Source organism: Zalophus californianus, chromosome 13 (genome assembly GCF_009762305.2).
Source record: "Zalophus californianus isolate mZalCal1 chromosome 13, mZalCal1.pri.v2, whole genome shotgun sequence".
In the NCBI taxonomy this organism is placed as follows: Eukaryota; Metazoa; Chordata; class Mammalia; order Carnivora; family Otariidae; genus Zalophus; species Zalophus californianus.
Window position 1 is genome coordinate 5,224,840 of NC_045607.1, and position 19,947 is coordinate 5,244,786.

General features: G+C 44.7%; 1 protein-coding gene across 8 annotated transcripts in view; it reads right to left on the minus strand.

Annotated features, from left to right (window-relative positions):
• The window catches only part of NUP214 (nucleoporin 214), a 101,618-nt gene that overhangs the window by 25,206 nt on the left and 56,465 nt on the right, over nucleotides 1–19,947 (minus strand). For 7 of the 8 annotated variants that reach the window (XM_027614895.2, XM_027614896.2, XM_027614894.2 and 4 more), the window contains 6 exons: nucleotides 16,643–16,718; nucleotides 15,015–15,093; nucleotides 12,112–12,202; nucleotides 9,612–9,673; nucleotides 5,682–7,496; nucleotides 3,611–3,681 (listed from right to left, as the gene is read on the minus strand). In XM_027614895.2, coding sequence (XP_027470696.2) covers nucleotides 3,611–3,681; nucleotides 5,682–7,496; nucleotides 9,612–9,673; nucleotides 12,112–12,202; nucleotides 15,015–15,093; nucleotides 16,643–16,718 — 2,194 coding nt within the window. The remainder of the gene's footprint in view (nucleotides 1–3,610; nucleotides 3,682–5,681; nucleotides 7,497–9,611; nucleotides 9,674–12,111; nucleotides 12,203–15,014; nucleotides 15,094–16,642; nucleotides 16,719–19,947) is intronic. The other variant, XM_027614898.2, reaches the window with a different exon arrangement.

Here is a 19,947-nt window from a genome sequence, read left to right on the forward strand (position 1 = left end):
TCATGCTAAGTTTTGCCCGTATTTCCCTCTTTAGGAAACTGTAATCCAACAGTATGTATTCTCGGATCTGGCTTCTTTCACTTAACACTACGTCTGTGGGACTTACCCAGTTTGTTTTGTACACGAACAGTACATTTGATTTCACTGCTTTGCAGTGTTCCACTGTATAAATATACCGCAATTTAATTACCCATTCTTCAGCTGATATGCATTTGGGTTGCTTCTTGTTTTTAGTCATTAGGACCATACCTTCTAGTGAACACAGGCCCTCGTTTCTGCTGGCTACCTATCTGGAAGTAGATTCGCTGGCTCAAGAGGAACTTTTTGTGTATCTCGTTTTGGTAGTACCAGGTGGTTTTCCAAAGTGGTTATATGGATTTACACTGCCTTCTCCAACATGAGAGTTTGTTGCTATACTCCTCACCAATATTGGGTATTGTCAGCCCTTTCAATTTTAGCCACTGTGGTAGGGTGTACTTGTCTTTTCTCTTTTTGATTTGTATTGTTTATATATTCTGAACACAATTACTCCGTCAGTTTTACAGGCTGTAATTTTCCCATTTCATGGCTTGTTTTACCCTAAAATTAAAAGAGCCATAATTTTAGTGAAATCAAATTTTCCTTTTGCCTGAAGAGCATCCTTTAGAATTTCCATCAGGTCTGCTAGGCATAAATTCTCTCAGTATCTGTCTGAAAAAGGTCTTGATTTCCACACACTCTTTAAAGATGTTTTTTCTGTGGGGTTTAGAAATTCTAGACAGCTAGACTGCCTCTGGCTTTCACTGTCGCTGTTGAGAAGTCAGCTGTGAGTCCAACTCTTGCTCTTTTGAAGGTAACCCATCTTCTTCCCGAGCGCTTTTAACATTTTATCTTTCTAGCTCTGCAGCTTCACTGATGGGTCTTGGCATCCATTTCCTTTCACACGTTCTGCTTGGTGTTTGCTGGACTTTCGAATCTGTGGGTTACTGTTTTCTACTGGTTTTAGAAATGTGTCTTTTTCTCTCATATTGTCACACATCCTTTCTCTTTCTCTTCTCCTCTGATTAAACATGTTAAATTTCTCTTTTAACATTTTGCTCTCTCTTGGGTATTTTCCATCTTTTTTGCTCTCCGTGATGCATTCCAGATAACTTAATCTGACCTGCCTTCCAGATCAAGGGCCACCAAACTGTAGTCTGTGGGCTCAATCCAGACTGCTGTTTTTTGTTTTTTTTTTTTAAGATTTTATTTATTTATTTGACAGAGACACAGAGAGAGAAGGAACACAAGCAGGGGGAGTGGGAGAGAGAGGGAGAAGCAGACTTCCCGCCGAGCAGGGAGCCCAATGCGAGGCTCGATCTCAGGACCCTGGGACCATGACCTGACCGAAGGCAGACGCTTAGTGACTGAGCCACCCAGGCGCCCCTGCTGTCTGCTTTTGTAAATAAAGCTTTATGGAAGCATAACCATGCTCATTCACTTACTTAATGTCTATGGCTGCTTTTGTGAAGCATTGAGTAGCTGTGATGGAAACCGTATGAGGTTCTCAGGGTCTAAAATATTTACTATCTAGCCCTTTACAGAAAACGTTAGCCGATCCCTGTCTACTATGCTACCGTTCTCTTCAGTTGGGTCTAATCTGCTGGTTTTAAATTTTATTTTTCTAGAAGTTCTATTTGGTTTTCAATGTAGCTATGACACTTATCTCCTATTCTTTAAAAGTATGTTCAAGTTTGCCTTTTATTTCTACTGAACTTGTAAAAACAGAGCTGTTCTGCATAGCCTACAAGTCTCTGCAAATGTATGTCTGCTGTTTATCCTGGCCCTTGCTCATGGTTCTTTGTTTCCTTTTGTGATTAATTTCGGCATGGGAATCAATGTCCTTAAAAACTGTCCAAGGACTAGAGTGAAGTTACTTTTCCTCAAGGTGGGTCTGTGCTGCTTTTGCCAGGAATCTGCAGACACCACCATCCTAGGATCCTGCCAGGCTACATTCACAGGCAGAGACCAGTGAGTCTGGAGTCCCAGCTCATTGTGGGGCAGGGTCTCTCTTAGACTCTCCCTTCTTTGTGCATATCTCAGTTAGTGATTTCTGTCCCTTTGCCCTTTGGGGTTATTAAAATAGGAAATTAAACTTTTCTCAGCTTAATAAATGTCCTCACTTCTGTAGGCACCCATTTTCTTTTCATTTGGCTTGGTAAAATACCTTGTTAGCTTTCCAGTGCTTTGAAAACTATGGTTTTTATGTTTTATCCACCATTTTTAGCTGTTTCCAGTGAGGAACTTGGTTTACATGACTTAACCTGCCATTTCCAGCTCTGAAGTTTCACTTCTCCCTGCCACAGATCATGGACCAGGGCAGAGCCCATCTTTGAAGGAAAGGGAGCACCAAGAAAACGTCTTCCTGCAGACATGGCAGAAACACACAATACGTCTGCTGCTGCGTTAGTTAACGGACATGTGCCAAGCCCACCTTCAGAAAGCCATCATCGTCTCTGATCCATCAGAGGACCTTTCTTCAGAAGGACTCTTTGAGGGGTTACTATGACCTGAATGCTGCTGGCATGTGGTGTAACAATACAGTTACTCTCTCTGGGCCCTTGCCGTCCTCATCTGAGGAATGGGGACAATAATAGCACCTATACCTCAGAGAAGCACTAATGATCACGTGAGTCCATTTATGTAAAGCACTTAAAACTGTGCCCACACGTAGATAACCACTAGTTGTACAAACTCAAACAACTTAGGTCACCAAAAGGAGTGCGTACAGCTTAGCCCAGGGGCCATTTATGGTGTTGGTTACATAGTCTTCTTTTCGTTTAAATAACCATTTAAAAGGGTAAAAACTATTCTGAGCTCCAGGATCTTAAAACACACACACACACACAGGCTGAGGAGCGGATTTAGCCCATGGACTGTAGTTTGCCACACACACACACACACACACACACACACACACACACACACACACACACACACACACACACACACACACACACACACACACACACACACACACACACACACACACACACACAGGCTGAGGAGCGGATTTAGCCCATGGACTGTAGTTTGCCACACACACACACACACACACACACACACACACACACACACACAGGCTGAGGAGCGGATTTAGCCCATGGACTGTAGTTTGCCACACACACACACACACACACACACACACACACACACACACACACACACACACACACACACACAGGCTGAGGAGCGGATTTAGCCCATGGACTGTAGTTTGCCACACACACACACACACACACACACACACACACACACACACACAGGCTGAGGAGCGGATTTAGCCCATGGACTGTAGTTTGCCAACCCCTGCCCTAGCAGAACGGGCAGAAGATGGATGGAGATTAGGCACTGCGCTTTTTAAGCGCTTTCCTAGAGGACTGTCAAAGAAAGGTCAAAACTAGTGAGTCTCTCCAATCAGAGGCTGAGATTTCTGCCTCCCCAAGGGAGCTAAAGAAGGCAGAACTTGAGAACCCCATGAGGCTGTTTGCTGGCCTCGGGCACACAGTACGAACTGCTTACACTGTGTGGGAACAATGTGGATGGGTCTGCTACACACTGATGCGAACGGAGGCAAACATAAGTTATTTACCTGGCCAAAGACTGTTCCGCCAGTGCTGGCTGCTTGACCAAACAAAGAACCAGTATTACTAGACCCAAAACCTGTAAAATAAGAAGAGAACAAGTTTAATTTGGATGACTCCTTCACAACATCAAGTATTTTGTTTGTTTTTAAATGGCATTCAGGTGTACTAAGATACCCGATAACAAATCAACTCATGAATAAAATCCGTTTTCCTTTATAGGCAATGGAGAACATTATGAGTAAATAAAGATCTTTGGTCATTGCTAAGATTTCACACTAGCATAAATTCCAAAATCTTGAGGACTGAATCCTTGTCTCCTACCAAACTCCGGGTGCGTAGGGGCTGATAATGGCGGTACATGCACGGGGTAGCTTTTCCTTAGATTTAGCTGTCAAGGAGTCTTTCCAATGACTGACTTAATACCATGAATATTTTTACTCCCTGGTCTCCTCTGATCTCAAATACAGATTCTTTTTTTTTTCTTTTGAAGATTTTATTTATTTATTTGACAGAGAGATAGCACAAGTAGGCAGAGAGGCAGGCAGAGGGACAGGGAGAAGCAGGCTCCCCGCTGAGCAGGGAGCCCGATGCGGGACTCGATCCCAGGACCCTGGGACCATGACCTGAGCCAAAGGCAGTCGCTTAACTGACTGAGCCACCCAGGCGCCCCTCAAATACAGATTCTTTTGGGGTAGGTCCTTTCTTCTGGGTGGCATTGGACGGTTGGGGCGCTGGTCTGAACAGGGCCTGGGAAAACCAGGCGGGACTGTGTATTTTAACCAAAGAGCCCTAGATAAGGAGTTAGAAGGCTGGAGTTCCATTCTCATCTCTGTCATTGATCTAGGCAGGTGAGCTCAGGCAAGTCTCAATTCCTCCACCAGAGCTGGAGCAGACTGCTCAGGTACCTTTTCACATCGTTACTAGAAGAAAGATTTCTTCAGAGGTTCTCAATGTGTTCAAATAGTTTGATTCTACTTGTGTGTGAGGGATTCTCAAGTACAGGCTGCAGAAAAAAAGGACGCACCCGAGAGCGTGTTGAACACCCTTCTCCGCAAGACTCCTCAGGCTTTTCCCCCTGCCCACCCTCTCCACTATGTCATCACATTTCCCATAACTCCCACAGGCCAAACAGCCTCCCAACAGGGCAGGAGGTAGATCTCAGGACTGTCTTTCAGCCCTGTGTCCTTGCAGCTGAACTTAGTGGGGGCTTAACAAACATTTGTTGAAGGAAGGAAAGAAAAAATTTCCTTCCTGATAAATTGAGCCATTTTCAAATAAATAATCACCCAATGAACGAATGAGCAGTTACTTACAATCTTGCCCACCAAGAAATCATTAATCCTTGTTTCTCCCCCCAGAGCCTAACTGCTGAAGAAATGCCTTTCCTAAGATAATGATCAGAAAGTGAAACTTAGAAACTATTTTCAAATTGTACTACTGATAACTTGTGGAAGTAAAAGCAACTGCTAAAATTGGACACGCAACAGTGGATTATGCTTTACTTCAAAAAAGAGTAACATTTATAGATTTTTAATTACACTGAAAGCAGGAAAAAACACACCTTTTCAAACGTCAGTTATCTGCCCTTCTAGCAAGCAACATGGTGCCAGAGGAAGCAGAATATAAAATGCTGTCAGGCAGCAAACCAGGACAAGGTGCTCCAGAGTCTGGTTCTGGCTCCACGGTTAGCACCTCATGACACTAGATTGGTCTCCTCGAGGCTTGACAGTTTGGGACGTAATAGCCTCTAAAGCACCTTCCAAATTTAAAGGTTCATATTTATGAGTCATTCATTACTTGCCATGACCTTAAGCTAAAGATGCCTGTGTTCTTCCCCATGAAACTGGCACTCTGGTGGCTAACAGAGTAGAGAATTTGCTGAGCAGCAGAACTGCAGTGATGGTGACAAGGCCCAGGAAATTCCTGAGGCCGCCAGTGCTCTAAGCACCCTTCTTGAATTTGGAGTCTCTCTTTTGTTTTCCCTTCCTTTCCTTTAATTTGAAAGTAATATAAGACTTTTGCAAACATTTCAAATAATGCAGAGGAGAACAAAGGAAGTCTTCCGTAAATTCTTACCTGAAGCTTGACAAAAGCTAAACCCAGAGGACGACGCTGTCGTGGTGGTGGCTGAGGTGCCACCAAACACAGAGCCTCCCTGCCCAAAGCCGGGACTCTGCCCAAACGCAGGAGGGTTGCTTTGGCCAAACAGCACCCCTCCTGTGCTGGCAGAAGACTGTCCGAATGAGAAGGAGCTGGAGCTACTGGCGCTCGAGGAGGCACCAAAGACGTTCCCACTGGCAGACGTGGAGGTGGAGGACACGGGCTGCCCAAAAGCAGGCACAGAGCTGAACCCAGGCTGACTGAAGGAAAAGATGCTCGCGGGGCTGCTTGTTGACTGCCCAAAGGCCGGGGCCTGCCCAAACGACGCCTGTCCAAAGACCCCGGGGGCCGAGGTGCCAAAGGCGGGGCTGCCAAAGCCCGAGCTGCTGACCGGTGGCGTGGCGGCCGCCGAGCTGGCTATGCTGCCCGTCTGCTGAGCAAACAGGCTCGGTGCAGTGCTGGCCGCCACCTGCCCAAACATGGGGGCAGCCGAGGGGGCGGTGGCCGTGCTGTTGGTGAGCTGACTGAAAGCTGAGCTAGAGCTAGCAGCAGGTGGCTGAGCGAAGACAGAGGAGCCCGAAGTGGCGGTCCCAAACGCCACCGTCTCCGTCGCCAGGCTTGAAGCAACGCTGGCAACAGAACTGGAGGTCGTGGGGGGACCTGGGGTTTCAAGGGCCACGGGGACCGTGCTTGGGGCCGTCGCTGCCGTGACGGCGGGCTGCCCAGGTGCCGAGAGCGTGGAAGCAGGAGCTGCCGGCTCCGTCTTGACATCAGGGACCGCGGGGGCTGCTGGAGTGGCCTCTGCACCGGGTGCCACGAGACTGGAACTGGACGCGGCAGAACCGGGGCTGCTGACCGCGGGCTGCACGAGGGCAGCTTCTTTCTTCCCAGAGTCGGAAGTCTGCAGAGGAGCTGGGGGAAGTGGGGCTGACTGGTGCTGCCCCAGGAGTGAGGCTGTTGATGCTGAGGCCTCACTGCTGTCTGGCTTCTCAGGTGAAGCTGAGGATGTGGCCTCCTCTGCGCTTTTACCAGAGGACACAGGCAGGGTGGGAGCAGATGCTGAACTCAGGAGGCTACCAAACGACAAGGTGGGGAACGAGGTAGGAAGGGGAGCGGCAGTTGTTGCCGACGGAGGGGCGGATGGGGGGACTGTACTACTCGTCTGTTGGCTTCCAAAGGAAAAACTCGTCTTGCTACCACTTGGGGCCATCCCACTGAAACCGATCACCCCGGAGGACGCCGCACTGGTGAGGGGCAGACCGCCAAAGATGCCAGTCGAGGAACTGCCAGCGCTTGGGCTCGCTCCTGCCGGTGCCCCTGTACCGGTGGTCACAGAGGAGGTCACAGGGGGCTCTGCAGGCTTCCCTAACACGGGAGGGCCAGTAAAACTAAACCCCGAGGGGACGGTTGAAGTCTTGGTCAGCTGTGCACTAGTCAGGCTTGTGGATGAAGCCTTAATGGCTGGCTTTGTAGAATCATCTGCTTGGCCGACGCGCAGTCCCGAGAAACTTCCCAGGGTCTCTCCGGCCAAAGAACTTGGAAACAGAAGTTCTCCCAACTTGGATGGTGGAGTTTCCAGCTTGCTAGAGGAGTTAGAAAGAGCAACTCCAGAAGGTGCCGCGGGTCGGCTGCTGGAAGGCGCAGGCTCGGCAGGAGAGGCTCCGGTGCTGGGTGGCGCTGTCATCCCCAACGGGGGTGAGCTCTCAGCCACAGGCTCATAAAAGGGTTTGCCTCCCCCGCCAAATGAGAACGCGTCGAGCTGGTGTGACTCTTTAGTGGGGGGTGCTGCCCCTAGCGAGAAAAAGAAATTACAAAGTGGGTTGGATTTAGTGACACATGACCTGTCACATTCCCACGGACTGTGTCCAAGCCCAGGTCTCTGTCCCCTTGCTACAGTCGGGACGGCTATTCTGTGACAGCGCTTTTCCTCGGGGGAAACAGAGTGGATGAATGCTCTTCCACAGGAGGGCTAGCTCTGAGCTCACGGAGGTGAGAAGAATAAATATCCTTTTTATGACCACTCCGTCATAACAAATACACCATCCTATCTAGAAGGCATGAGATTCACAGTGTTGCCCCAAAAGAGAAATAAGACGGCATCTTCTCTCATCTTCCCATGTTTGACTTCCTCAGTAACACCCCTGACACCGTGCTCGTCTATGGACCTCCTGGTATGCCAGGACTTGATCCCAAGATGGAAGTTCCTCCTGTGTCTTTCCACTGTCTGTGTCAGTCCACAGACTATTATTTTTATGGACAATGAAGGGCTACGTCCTAGTGCTCACCTCAGGAAACAGCTCTACAGAGGGCAACGTGGCCTCGTGGTCAAGGACACGGGCTCTGGAGCCAAGCACTCTGCCACTTGCTGGCTGTGCAACTCTGAAAAAGTTACTTTACCTCTCTGGGCCTCAGGTTCCCCATTTGGGAAATAAACACAGTAACAGTAGCCACCTCAAAGAGCTGTTATAAAGATTAAATGAAATACAGGTGAAGCCCTGATAAGGCCTGGTCAAACAGTAAGTGGTCAACAAATACAAGTAACCAAAATTGGATAGTTATAGGTAAAATCAACCTATTAGAGTGTTTATTGATATTTCTAACTCCATATTGTTCTTGGGAAGGCTATAAAGCCCCAACTCCCCACGTACAATTTCCCGAAAGACCCTGTTGTATCACTGCTGTTGTACTGAGTTGCTTATGGTTTTGGGTTGTTTCTATTCTCATATTAAAATGTTTATGGAATTACCCCTGCATTCTATGACTATTTTACTTATGACTTCTGACAGTTATTATTTTATTCCTTTTAATCTTTTTATATCACTGAGTTGTTTTTCCTCTAGAGAGGGTGATGGGGAAGAGATGGACCTCGAGGGTACTCTGCCATATCTAAGTGGGCAAAGGTTACAAAAAACAGTTTAAGAATCACTATTCTAGAAAGAAAGGAAGGCTACCAACCCTTTAAGTGAAACACACACAAATCCAGTTTAGGAAGTCTGCCATGCTTTCAGCCCCCTAATTTCCCTCCAGATCTTAAGGGATCCCCTTTTTTACTAAAGCCTCTACCACTTGGGTTGGCACAGAGAAAGAACTCAAAAAATATTTGTTGAATGAACAGATGAAAGATGGTCAATGTCTTATTTATCATAGGGAACATCTGGAAATAACTTAAATGTCCAACAGGTAAATGGGCTAAATAAATAGTTCAAGGCATACATACAAGATAGAAATTATGTAGCCACTACAAATAACACTTATGTAAAATTTCCAGTAATACTGGAAAAGTCGCAAGAGATGGCGTTAAATGAAATAAAGTAGAAGACAAAACACCCGGAAGGACATATAACAGAAATGCAGTAACTGAAGGGTACAACGCGTGATTCTAGGATACATCACTTCCATAATAAGAGCTTGCTTTTTAAAATGAAAGAAAAATAAACTTAATTACTTAAACTGAGAATTGGAAGGCACTTAAAAAATACATGTGGTTTCTTTACAGGTCCCTAAATTCTTTTCAACATTAAAAACATGCCAGTTGATGGATACATAACAACACACAGAGGACCAGTGTGTTTGCCAACAGGTTATGCAGGAGAGATGAACAGTCTTTTACAGATAAGATGGAGTGAGACATTTTAATTCCCATGTTAACATCCACATCGAAAGTACAGCCTTGCTTTTCCAGAAGCAAATCCTTTCCTTGTTCTTAATTTAAAAAGTCAACAGAAGTCCTCTCATTTAGTTTAAATCCAGCTTATTTTGCATGCACAACCTCGGCACCGAACTTACTGCAGATGCTTTAAGCAAGACTCAGCAGCAAGGAAAATGTCGACGCATCTGTAAGAAAACCCAGCATTTGTTTAGAGGAAACACAAAAGGACGGCTGCGCCCCGCAGAGAGAGACTGTACCTTGTGTGGCAGTGACGTTAGAAGACGGGGTTGGTGTGATTATCCCAAAATTAAAGCCAGTCCTAGGGAGCGCAAGAAGAGAAGTTAAACACCTGGGGCACAATACTGCCCTTTCAATGTCACATATTATGACTTACTCACACAATCGATCTGCTCGTAGGAACTTACAACTGAGAAGATAAATGACAGCAAAGTGAAAGCATGGATCTCAGAGGCAGTAAAGGGCTCAGAGGGATGGCCGGGCTCTCCATGGCAGAGTCTGGGTGAGGCCCTGTGCCAAGACCAGCTAAGGAGCAGTCGTGGAAATGCAATGGGAATGTGCATGCGGGCATGGTGGCGAGGGCAGACGGCGTGTCTTGTGATGGAGGCAAGGGAGCCGGGCCAGGGAGAAACCCTCAAAACGCACCCCAAGATCAGAGAGCTCGTCAGGAGCATGCCACACCGCCAGGGAGCAGGGAGGAAAGCATGAAACAGAAGCATCCCTGCCATTTGGACAGAACTCTTCATTCTCGGCTGGGAAAATTTGGCTGAAACCGTTTCTGGACTCCTTTTATAAACCCCTCTCTCCTATTGTAGATTTTCTTTAAACTGTGAGTTAAGTCACCCCAGCCAAAGGAGAAAATTCAGCGCGTGCATGAACCAGAAGAGACTATTCACTGTGATAAAAGTTCAAATAGCAAATTTAAGACCATAGTTTTAAAACATCAAGGGCCAAGCATATCAAATATAGTATTGTAAGGATTTAGGTTTTTCTTACCCATCACTGCCTTCCTTGAATGGACAAAGACCATCTAAGAGGATGTGCTGAACATTTTATCCTATTTTTAAAAAAATCCTTTCTTTGTCTCAAGCTTGGTGAAGAAATTTTCTCTTACAGAGGTAAGCCATTGACCTAGCGACCCAAACTTTTTCATCTTATCTTAAAAATGGGAAGAAGAATATCTGTTTACAGAAGTGAAGATTATTAGCCTTTGTGAAGGTAGCAATAACTCCTGGCACTGACCTACTCTTTAAGATTGGCTCCAAACTATCTTTGAGAAGTATAAAATACAATGATTTACACTAAAGAAAAAATATTTAACTTCCCCCCTCAAATTCTATTCTAACCACTCTTTGCTCTTAACGTGTTAGGTTGAACGACTCTTAGGAAACACATTCACATCAGGGGAGAGACTGGTTAATGTGATTCCAGTCACAAAAACATGAAATGAAAGAGCTCCAGAAGCTTTCCTAATGGAACTGAACATGCAACCCTTCAATGGCAAAAAAAATCTTTGGATAGGTTTTTATCTCTACTCCACAGAGCCTAGCTCCCTGCTGAAGGCCCCTTCCCCAGGGCTCCACACAAGTGTTTCCAGCACAGAGAAAAGGCACTGTCCCTCTGAGGTTAATCAAGGCTCCCATGGAAAGAAGTTAGAAGACTCTTTCATTTTTAAAAATGACTCAACTTCACAAGTACAGCCATCATTACTTTTAGAAAAATGCGACAGGAGGGCGCCTGGGTGGCTCAGTTGGTTAAGCGACTGCCTTCAGCTCAGGTCATGATCCTGGAGTCCCAGGATCAAGTCCCACCTCAGGCTCCCTGCTCAGCAGGGAGTCTGCTTCTCCCTCTGACCCTCTTCCCTCTCGTGCTCTCTCTCTCTCATTCTCTCTCTCTCTCAAATAAAATCTTTAAAAAAAGAAAAAAAGAAAAAAAAGGGAAATGGAAACAGGAACACTTCCCCATATCTATATAAGACCCAGATTTCCCAATGGCTACTGTCTTTCATCACCTTCTCTCAGTTTAATGTAGTGACCTCTCAAACAGTAAAGCAATCCAAACATTACACCTAGCCCCCAAATGGTGTGAGAATGCAAATATGTCAGGGTGATAAGCTAGAAGACCAACCACAGAATCTGACACAGACCTACTACCCAAAGAAAAGGAGGCTTATCCCAGAAAACAAAACAAAGAAATATAGTAACACACGTATAAACTTGAACTGGAAAGGGGAAATACAGCTGGCCCTTGAACAATGCAGGGGTAGGGGCACCCACACCCATGCAGTGGAAAATCTGTGTGTAACTTTTGACTCCCCAGAACTTAACTACTAATAGCCTATTGTTGACGGGAAGCCTTACTGACAACATCAACAATTGATGAACACATATTATACGCATTATATCCTGTATCTTACAATACAGTAAGCCAGAGAAAAAAATATTAAGAAAATCAAAAGAGAAAAGATATCTATGGTACCGTACTGCATTTATCGGCAAAAAAAACCTGCACACAAGTGGGCCTGTGCCGTTCAAACCCATGTTGCTCAAGCGTCAGCTGTAGATTTACGTTAGGACGATAAGCTGCTGCTACTATCATCAGATGCATTATTGAAGTGATAAGAACTCCGGGTTCATATACAGTTAGTAAGCAGATAAATATACCTCTGACTGTAAGACTGGGGGAAGCTATCTATAAGGTTGCTGGCGATCTGCCACGAAATTTAAGTTCATTACTGACCCTGCCGGAGAAAATGAGAAAGACTTGCTGAGCTGCCCAGCAGCAGGCGGGGGAGAAGTCACAGCTGTTTCTATCTTGGCTGCCCCTGGCCCTGAAATCGTGGGAAAGAAAATAAGAACGTTACAAAAAGCTGTTAGAAACGCCGTTCCAGTTTGTGATTCTGCACAGCCCCAGCCGCACGGTGCCACATAAAGAAGCACAGCCCCAGCCTGCGGGCCACACCGTGCTCTCCCGACGGGCCAGGTCAGGGGCCAGGGGAGCGGGTGCATTCCAAACTTGTATGCAAGGCCTTTGAACTTGCTCATTGGCTCTGTCAGTGTTAATTCCAAACCAACACATGCCCCACCCTCCTTTCCACAAAAGCTATCAAAATGATTCCAGTGCAGTTTAAATTGAAACCTTTGAAAGTAGTTTTATAATTTTATAAGACATAATTTACAATGAATTTTTGTAATCATGGAAAAGTAATATATACTGAAGGAAAAAAAATCCAAAGAGAAATAGGTTAATATGCGAAACATCTCTTCAGTAGTGACTTCATGGCCATTTGCTTTCTCCCTACATTCCTGTATTTCTCATAGAGAATAGTTTTATATTTGACAAATAGCTTTCTTTTTCATTACCAAAGTATTACATGATTGCTGTAATGCAGAGAAGCGCAGAATGCTAAAAGTGTAATCCAACCTCTTCCCCACGTTCAATTTCACTGTAAGTACTCATGAACAGTTCGGGGTATTCAATCTTCAATCTCCCGCCTATTGCTCTACTTTAAAAAAGGGAGGGAGAGGAAACACTTTATCTAAAAAGCCCAAACTGGGGCACCTGATGGCTCAGTCCGTTAAGCGTCTGACTCTTGATCTCAGTCAGCTCAGGTCTTGATATTGGGTTCCTGAGTTTAAGCCCCAGGTTGGGCCCCACGCCCAGCGTGGCACCTACTTAAAAAAAAAAAAAAAAAAAAGCCCAAACCAAATCAAACGTTAAGAAAAAGTACATTCTCTTCAAATGAGTCCAAGGTAGGTATTAGTAAAATTATTTTAAAAACTACTATAATGTAATGTGCTGTGTATTAAGGATATTCAATGCAACCTTGCTTATAATCTTGAAAAATCAGAAACAATCTAAACTATCAGCACAGTACTGGCAGAACTTAACAGGGTGCAAGTCTTAGGCTACAGCTGATACAAGTGAGGTAGGGCTGTGTCAGACCTGGAAAGATGAACAGAATATTTATTGCAATAGGGGGAGGGTTAACATATATAGGATATGTCCATTTTTGTTTGAAAAACAACAATGAAGTAACCTTCAAGATACACAAACTAAATCATTAAGGGTTGTTATTTCTGGAATACGAATTTAATGGGCAGTTTTCACTTGCTACATTATATATCTCTTCAATGTAGATGTTTTTGAGCATCTATAAGAGTTTTATAATCAGAAAAGACAATGAAGGTATATCCATTCTTAAAGAACTATAGAGGTTTCAGAAAAAAATTTTTAAAGAAACTTTTTGTAAACTTTTAAAGAGTATTTTTCAGGGAAATTTTTCTGCCTCCAAAAGTTCTTTTCCTTTGATTATCCAGCAAGTGAAAACAGAAGCAAATGTCCAGCAATGAAAGACAGTATTTCACAATCACTGCTATGTGATAAATCTTAGAAATGTCTGGGCAAATCATGCTAACTGTGTTAAGATGTATGTGAAGCAAAGTTTCTTAGATTTCCTTGGTTCTTAAGTTCAGGAGTGACAAAAAGCCCTTCAAAGCAGTCCTTGAAAGAAGTTGGAATACAGGGTCTTTCAAAAACTTTCTAAAACATGAGCCAGAAATGGAAACAAACTTCTTAATTTGATACCTAAATGATTCAGAAGTCTTTGGCAACCCTGCTAAACTGTTCCTTCAGTAAACTTTAGATCCCAGTCCAGAAGTGCTGCATACCTCCTTCTCAAGGAGTGCGCATGGTGACAATGGAGGCGCTGCACTAAGCCAAATTCTAGAATACACCTGTGGCGTATATGCTAATGGTTTTCTTGAGTGCAATGATAAACCCAGTATCTAGTCAGACAGCTTTCGAGTACAGAGAAAGTTAGAATGACGGTATGGCTGAGCAGAGATGCTGGCAAGTGGGCTGCTAATGTGGGGGGTTCAGTCTCCAACAGAATCTGCCTGGAGACCCACTTGAGAGCATGAATGAAAACAAAGCCAGAGTCCCAAGTGTGGTGAAAACTCAGAGCTGTGGGCGGCACAAGACCCCCAAAGCAGAAAGTAACACATGCCAAATTAAGGGTTAAAAAAAAGGTGCCCACAGAAGGGGATGCTGAGGAGCAACATCAGGTTATACATAACCTTGTGCTTCAAGGTGGTTTGGGCAACGTGGACCTCTTGGTCAAAGCACCAATGGTGACTACAAAAACTACAAATTTTAGTTAAGAATAACTAAGCTTGAGTGGGTACTGGGAAGTACGTGAGGCTGTAAAATCTGATACTGATATGACATCTACTCTGACATCTTATATTACAACACATCTGTTTTACCTTCTGCATTTTACCAGCCTTGAATTATCACTGTGAACCAAGAGGATTTTTCATCCCTTTTAGTAGAAGAATACAGTTCGTGTTCCACTCCCCTCCCCTCTTGACTTTCCAGCAAGGCTAGTGAAGACAACACTATTGCTTCTTTTCAGGAAAAGCATTTCCAGGAAGATTTTTCTCCTACTGTGCTCAAATTTCAGAAGTCTGCAGAGCTGATGAGGGCTCACTGATTTCCTGGAGATTCTTCATTGACTGAGGCCTTCCAAAGATCTCTTTATTTAATTTCCTATGTCAACTGCCTCTGTGATCTAGAACACTGAACTGCTGTGGGGGATTTCTTTCACCTTTAGTTTCACTAAAGCAAAAATGTAAACTGACCTGAAGCTTTATCACCAGATGACAACTGACCAGACACTGGTGTGGGCCCCGGAGGCTTTAGGGAATTTATTAGAGATCCCTGTAACAGAACACAAGCAGAACATTTACGTGAAACTACTAACCATCCTTTAGAAAAAAGAAACATGTAAAAGGAGAACATCATTTAAAAGTAAGCAAGCATAAATACTTTCATTTAGCTTAATTTTAAAGATCCTTACAATTTGAGTATATTTATTTATTTATTTTTAAGATTTTATTTATTTATTTGACAGAGAGACACAGCTAGAGAGGGAACACAAGTAGGGGGAGTGGGAGAGGGAGAAGCAGGCTTCCAGCTGAGCAGGGAGCCCAATGTGGGGCTCAATCCCAGGAGTCTGGGATCATGAGCTGAGCCGAAGGCAGACGCTTAACGACTGAGCCACCCAGGAGCCCCTAAGTGAGTATTTTTAAATGCCTGCTGTGTGTAAGAGCGTATTGGAGGGTGGAAATGGGAATATCCTGCAAGCTCCAAGAATGCAGTCTTGCCTATGTGGCTATTTTCCCAGTGCCCAGCACAGTGCCTGGCACACAAGAAGCACCGGATTATCAGGTAGGTGAGTCAGTGAATGAATGAAATGGGTGCTGGCTCGCAATATATTTACAATAAAATAAAAAGCAAAACTGTTCACCTTCTCCATCTCTGGGCAATGTTCCTTTACTCATTTGTTACGACTTAGGCCTACCCAGGTGTCCTCCAAGGCCAAAATGGAACCCTCCAGAAGCATGACCCAATGTTAAATGCTTAAATGCCATTTTAAGTCACGGCAAACTAAGGCTCAGAACCATGTTGAGAACTCACAATAGGCAAATTCTGATGTTCAATCTCAAAGACAGTCTGAAATGACTCATCTCAGAGACATGGGAAGTAGCAGAGAAACCAGGTCTTCTTAGGGACGATTTCAGAGATAGCTTAATCTACCTTTCAGCCATCTCTGATTATTCTTTTCTGGATTGTTTAACTGTTTACAATGTAACCTATATTTGTAAGAAACAATGTTTATCAGGCAAAAGCCTAAATGTAGACATAAGGAACATTACTGAATATGCAAGCTCTGAACAGCAGACATTGTAGGAGAAAGCCAGAGAAGCTGCTCCCCAGGCACTGATCCTGAAAGGTGCAGTGTAAAAACCACAGATGGGAAGGAGGTACGAGAGCTGGGCTCCAGCTCTGGCTCCAGCATTTATTGATCATGTGAGCTTGCATCAGTCACTTGTGCCTCAGCTTTTCTTCATCAGTGAAACACATTTAAATACATGCCCCAATCTACTGCACATGGTTGTCGTATGGGTTAACAAAGATCATGTTAAGTGAAGGTAAATTAGAAACCCAAATAACCCTTACAATGATAAGGTATTAGAATTTTGACCCAAGATGACTAGGTGCAGAATGTCAAATGGTACAAGAAGACAACGTCAGGTCCCGACTGACCTACTATGTCAAGACCGGCATAAATTATAGAGAAAGGATCACAGGTCTTTGTGGGACTTAGTGTTTGTTTAAACAAAGTCAAGACTTAAAACAGTACTGCCTTCAGTTTCAAAGACAGACACTGCAAGGCTGTTCAAAAAAGCAAAAACCAGTAAGTCACCTGCTTAGCCTGGTTAGCAGCTGCCGGGGTCATCACGGGGTGAGGTGTCTTGGCTGCAGAGTATGGCACCGAAGAACTGGAAAAAAAAAAAAAAATGCTCAAGAGAAAGACATGTGGGTGGAGATCGCATTCATCTTTGAGCCTACCTTCTAGCCAATAAATGATACCAATTTTGGGTAGGATATGCCAGGGACCCTAACTAAAGTCATGTGACACTTTTCTGAAGAATAAATAAATAAAATTTGAGTCTTCAGCATAAAAGTCAAAGCAGTGAGCTTAAAACTTTTTTTTCTTCCTGAAATCCTAAGCAAAAATGTTAAAACTGTTCAGAAGTAGAGCTTTTTCTTATCTGGAGAGTCAGCCTTCTTTATCCTCTCCCCCCAGTCCTAGTTCTAGACTCTGAGGGGCCTGCCTCTTCTCTTCTCCAAGCCTGAGAAAATGCTGACAGGATCCATGGGATGTGTGGGAACTGCTGCGATAAACAGCTCCAAGGTGCTCCTCACGGAGGAGACTGCAACCACCCCCTCGAGCCCAGTGCCCAGCAGGCCAGCACACAAGATAATCGAATGCACTGCTATAGCATAGAGGCTGCACCTTCGCTGCAATCTGAAAAGTCTGTCCACTATTTGTAGAAATGAGATCCTTTGTTAACCCTGAACGCAGTATGCAGCGAATTGTTATTTTAGTAATTATTTAGGGTTCAAGTATGAGGGGACAGACCCCCTTGCTTAATGCAATCACGGATAAAAGCTCTATTCTCGGTTCCTGGGAGCAACTTATGTACCTGTCCTCAGTCCAAAGCTACTCTGACTGGTAAGGACAGCAGCAGTAGTGGCTGTAGGATCTAGTTTTATTTTTCAGAATCCCCTCTAGAGTAGGGAGGACTGTCGTTTTCCATCAAAAAATGACCTTGGAAGAGGAAAGACAAAAATAAGTCCATGCCTCACAGAAGAAAATTATCAAACGATGTAACGATCTTACAAGCTCCTCACGATTCTCTGCCAGATTAACACAGGCACCTTCCCAAACTTTATAGATGGAGAGACAAGAAAAAACGGGTTGTTTTCAATGAAACAAATCCCCTTTGCTTTTCCAGGAAGACAGAAGAAGCTATGAACGTGTTCTCTGAAGAAACACATCTCTGCTCCCCTGAGATGTTCCACCACAGAGAGAAGGAATGGGGGAGCGGGGTTGCTGGGGCTGAGAAAGCCCCGGGGCAGACACGGCAGACCTGGGTAAAGATGTGGTTTGAGCTCATAAAAATCACAAGGGAGGGGCGCCTGGGTGGCTCAGTCGTTAAGCGTCTGCCTTTGGCTCAGGTCATAAACCCAGGGGCCTGGGATCGAGCCCCGCATCGGGCTCCCTGCTCCGCGGGAAGCCTGCTTCTCCCTCTCCCACTCCCCCTGCTTGCGTTCCCTCTCTCGCTTTGTCTCTCTGTCAAATAAATAAATAAAATCTTAGAAAAAAAAAAATCACAAGGGAAATGAAAATCTTTTATGCTTTCCCAAAGACAAACAAAAAAGAAATTATAAGTAAAAATAAAAGCAGCAATTTATCCAACCTTCGAATATTTTTTACACCCAAAACTTAGTCATGGCGTGATGGTAAATTAAATCATGCACAAAATAGGCTGAGTACAATTATTGTTCTCGTTGCTTGTGATAATGCTACAAAATCTGTTGGGTGTCCTAAATCCCCAAAGACACAACATTAGGAATTCCCAGCACCTCCACACGGGGCCACGTGACAGTCCTGCAGAGAAATGCTGCTCAGCGCAGGCCGCCGACAAACCAATCGACTAGTTGGGATCGGCCGTGATCCCAGAGAGCCACAGACGAGAAGGCATGCCTGAATTCTACTTTATAGCACTACAGGCCTGAAAGGGATGATGAGAACTTCATTTGATGTGCTCCTTTCCACACATGGAAACACAAGTCAGAGGACCTCAAGCCGACACCAGCAGTGCACCAGAACTCCAAAGAGACGCTGACTGCAGGCGTCCACAGATGACATTACATTACTGGCAACACTTGAGTGCTGCTTTAGAAATGAGTAACCAGGTTGAGCAGGTCACAGAGTGGGTCCAGTTTGGTTCCTGGAGAAAAAGACTTTCAACGGAAGCTAAGTCCTCTGGTTGCCATTCCCCAGACCACTCTGATAAAAATTAAGCAACAGTGCAGGTGAAAATACCAAATATCATCAACACAGGAAATGTCACCACAGACCCCTGACAAAGACTGCCTTGAATACAGAAGAATCCCTCTGCTCTCTGTTGTTCTGCTGTTTGCCACACCCTCTCAGCGCCACCTGCCCACGGAAGCGGGCTGATGTGCCCATGTTGTTAGGGTGTGCGTTCTGCACACGATTACAAAACCGAATCGTTAAGACCATGAAGCATTAAAATGTCACGTAGGCCCTTTCTTAGCGGTCCTTTAGATGTTAATGAACCTTAACAAGGTAAACATACTGTTGTTGTGAAAGGGGCCAACTACTCATTCTTTTATCTATTTCAACATTTTTTTAAGTAAGCTCTATGCCCAACATGGGGCTCAAACTCATGACCCCAAGATCAAGAGTCGCATGCTCTACCGACCGAGTCAGCCAGATACCTCTATTTCAACATTTGAAAGGGCTTAAAAGACAAGAAACCTGAGGGGCGCCTGGGTGGCTCAGTCAGTTGAGCGTCTGCCTTCGGCTTGGGTCATGATCCCACTGTCCTGGGATCGAGCCCCACCTTGGGCTCTCTGCTCAGCGGGAAGCCTGCTTCTCCCTCTCCCGCTCCCCCCTGCTTGTGTTTCCTCTCTCTCTCAAATAAATAAATAAAATCTTAAAAAAACCAAAAACCAAGAAACCTGGTTATGCTTTATTTTGGTAATTCTGAATCATTATCATGAGTATCCTGTTACGTATTCATCGATGACACAGCAGATCTAAACTGTGAAAGCTACTCAAATGTTAACTAAGGAACTAGGAATTTTTTGGTAATAGTTTAAAGAAAGGTAAGGCAAGTGAGGAGAAAGGACAACATCTCAAGAGCAACCGGAGAAACAGACAAAACAAAGATCAGGAGAGAAAAGGAAAGCAGATGACAGAAGATGCGGAAACAAAAGTTATCAGTCCATTTTCTCACCTACCAGATGGACAGTCACCCTGAAGTCTGATAACAACTGTGACACTCTGGGCAAAAATACAGGCAAGCTTGTCATCATACACTGCTTGTGGGAAGATAAATGATACAACCTCTACAGGGGTAAATGTGGCAACAGCTGTCATAATTACATCCACGTACGACCACAAGTACACAG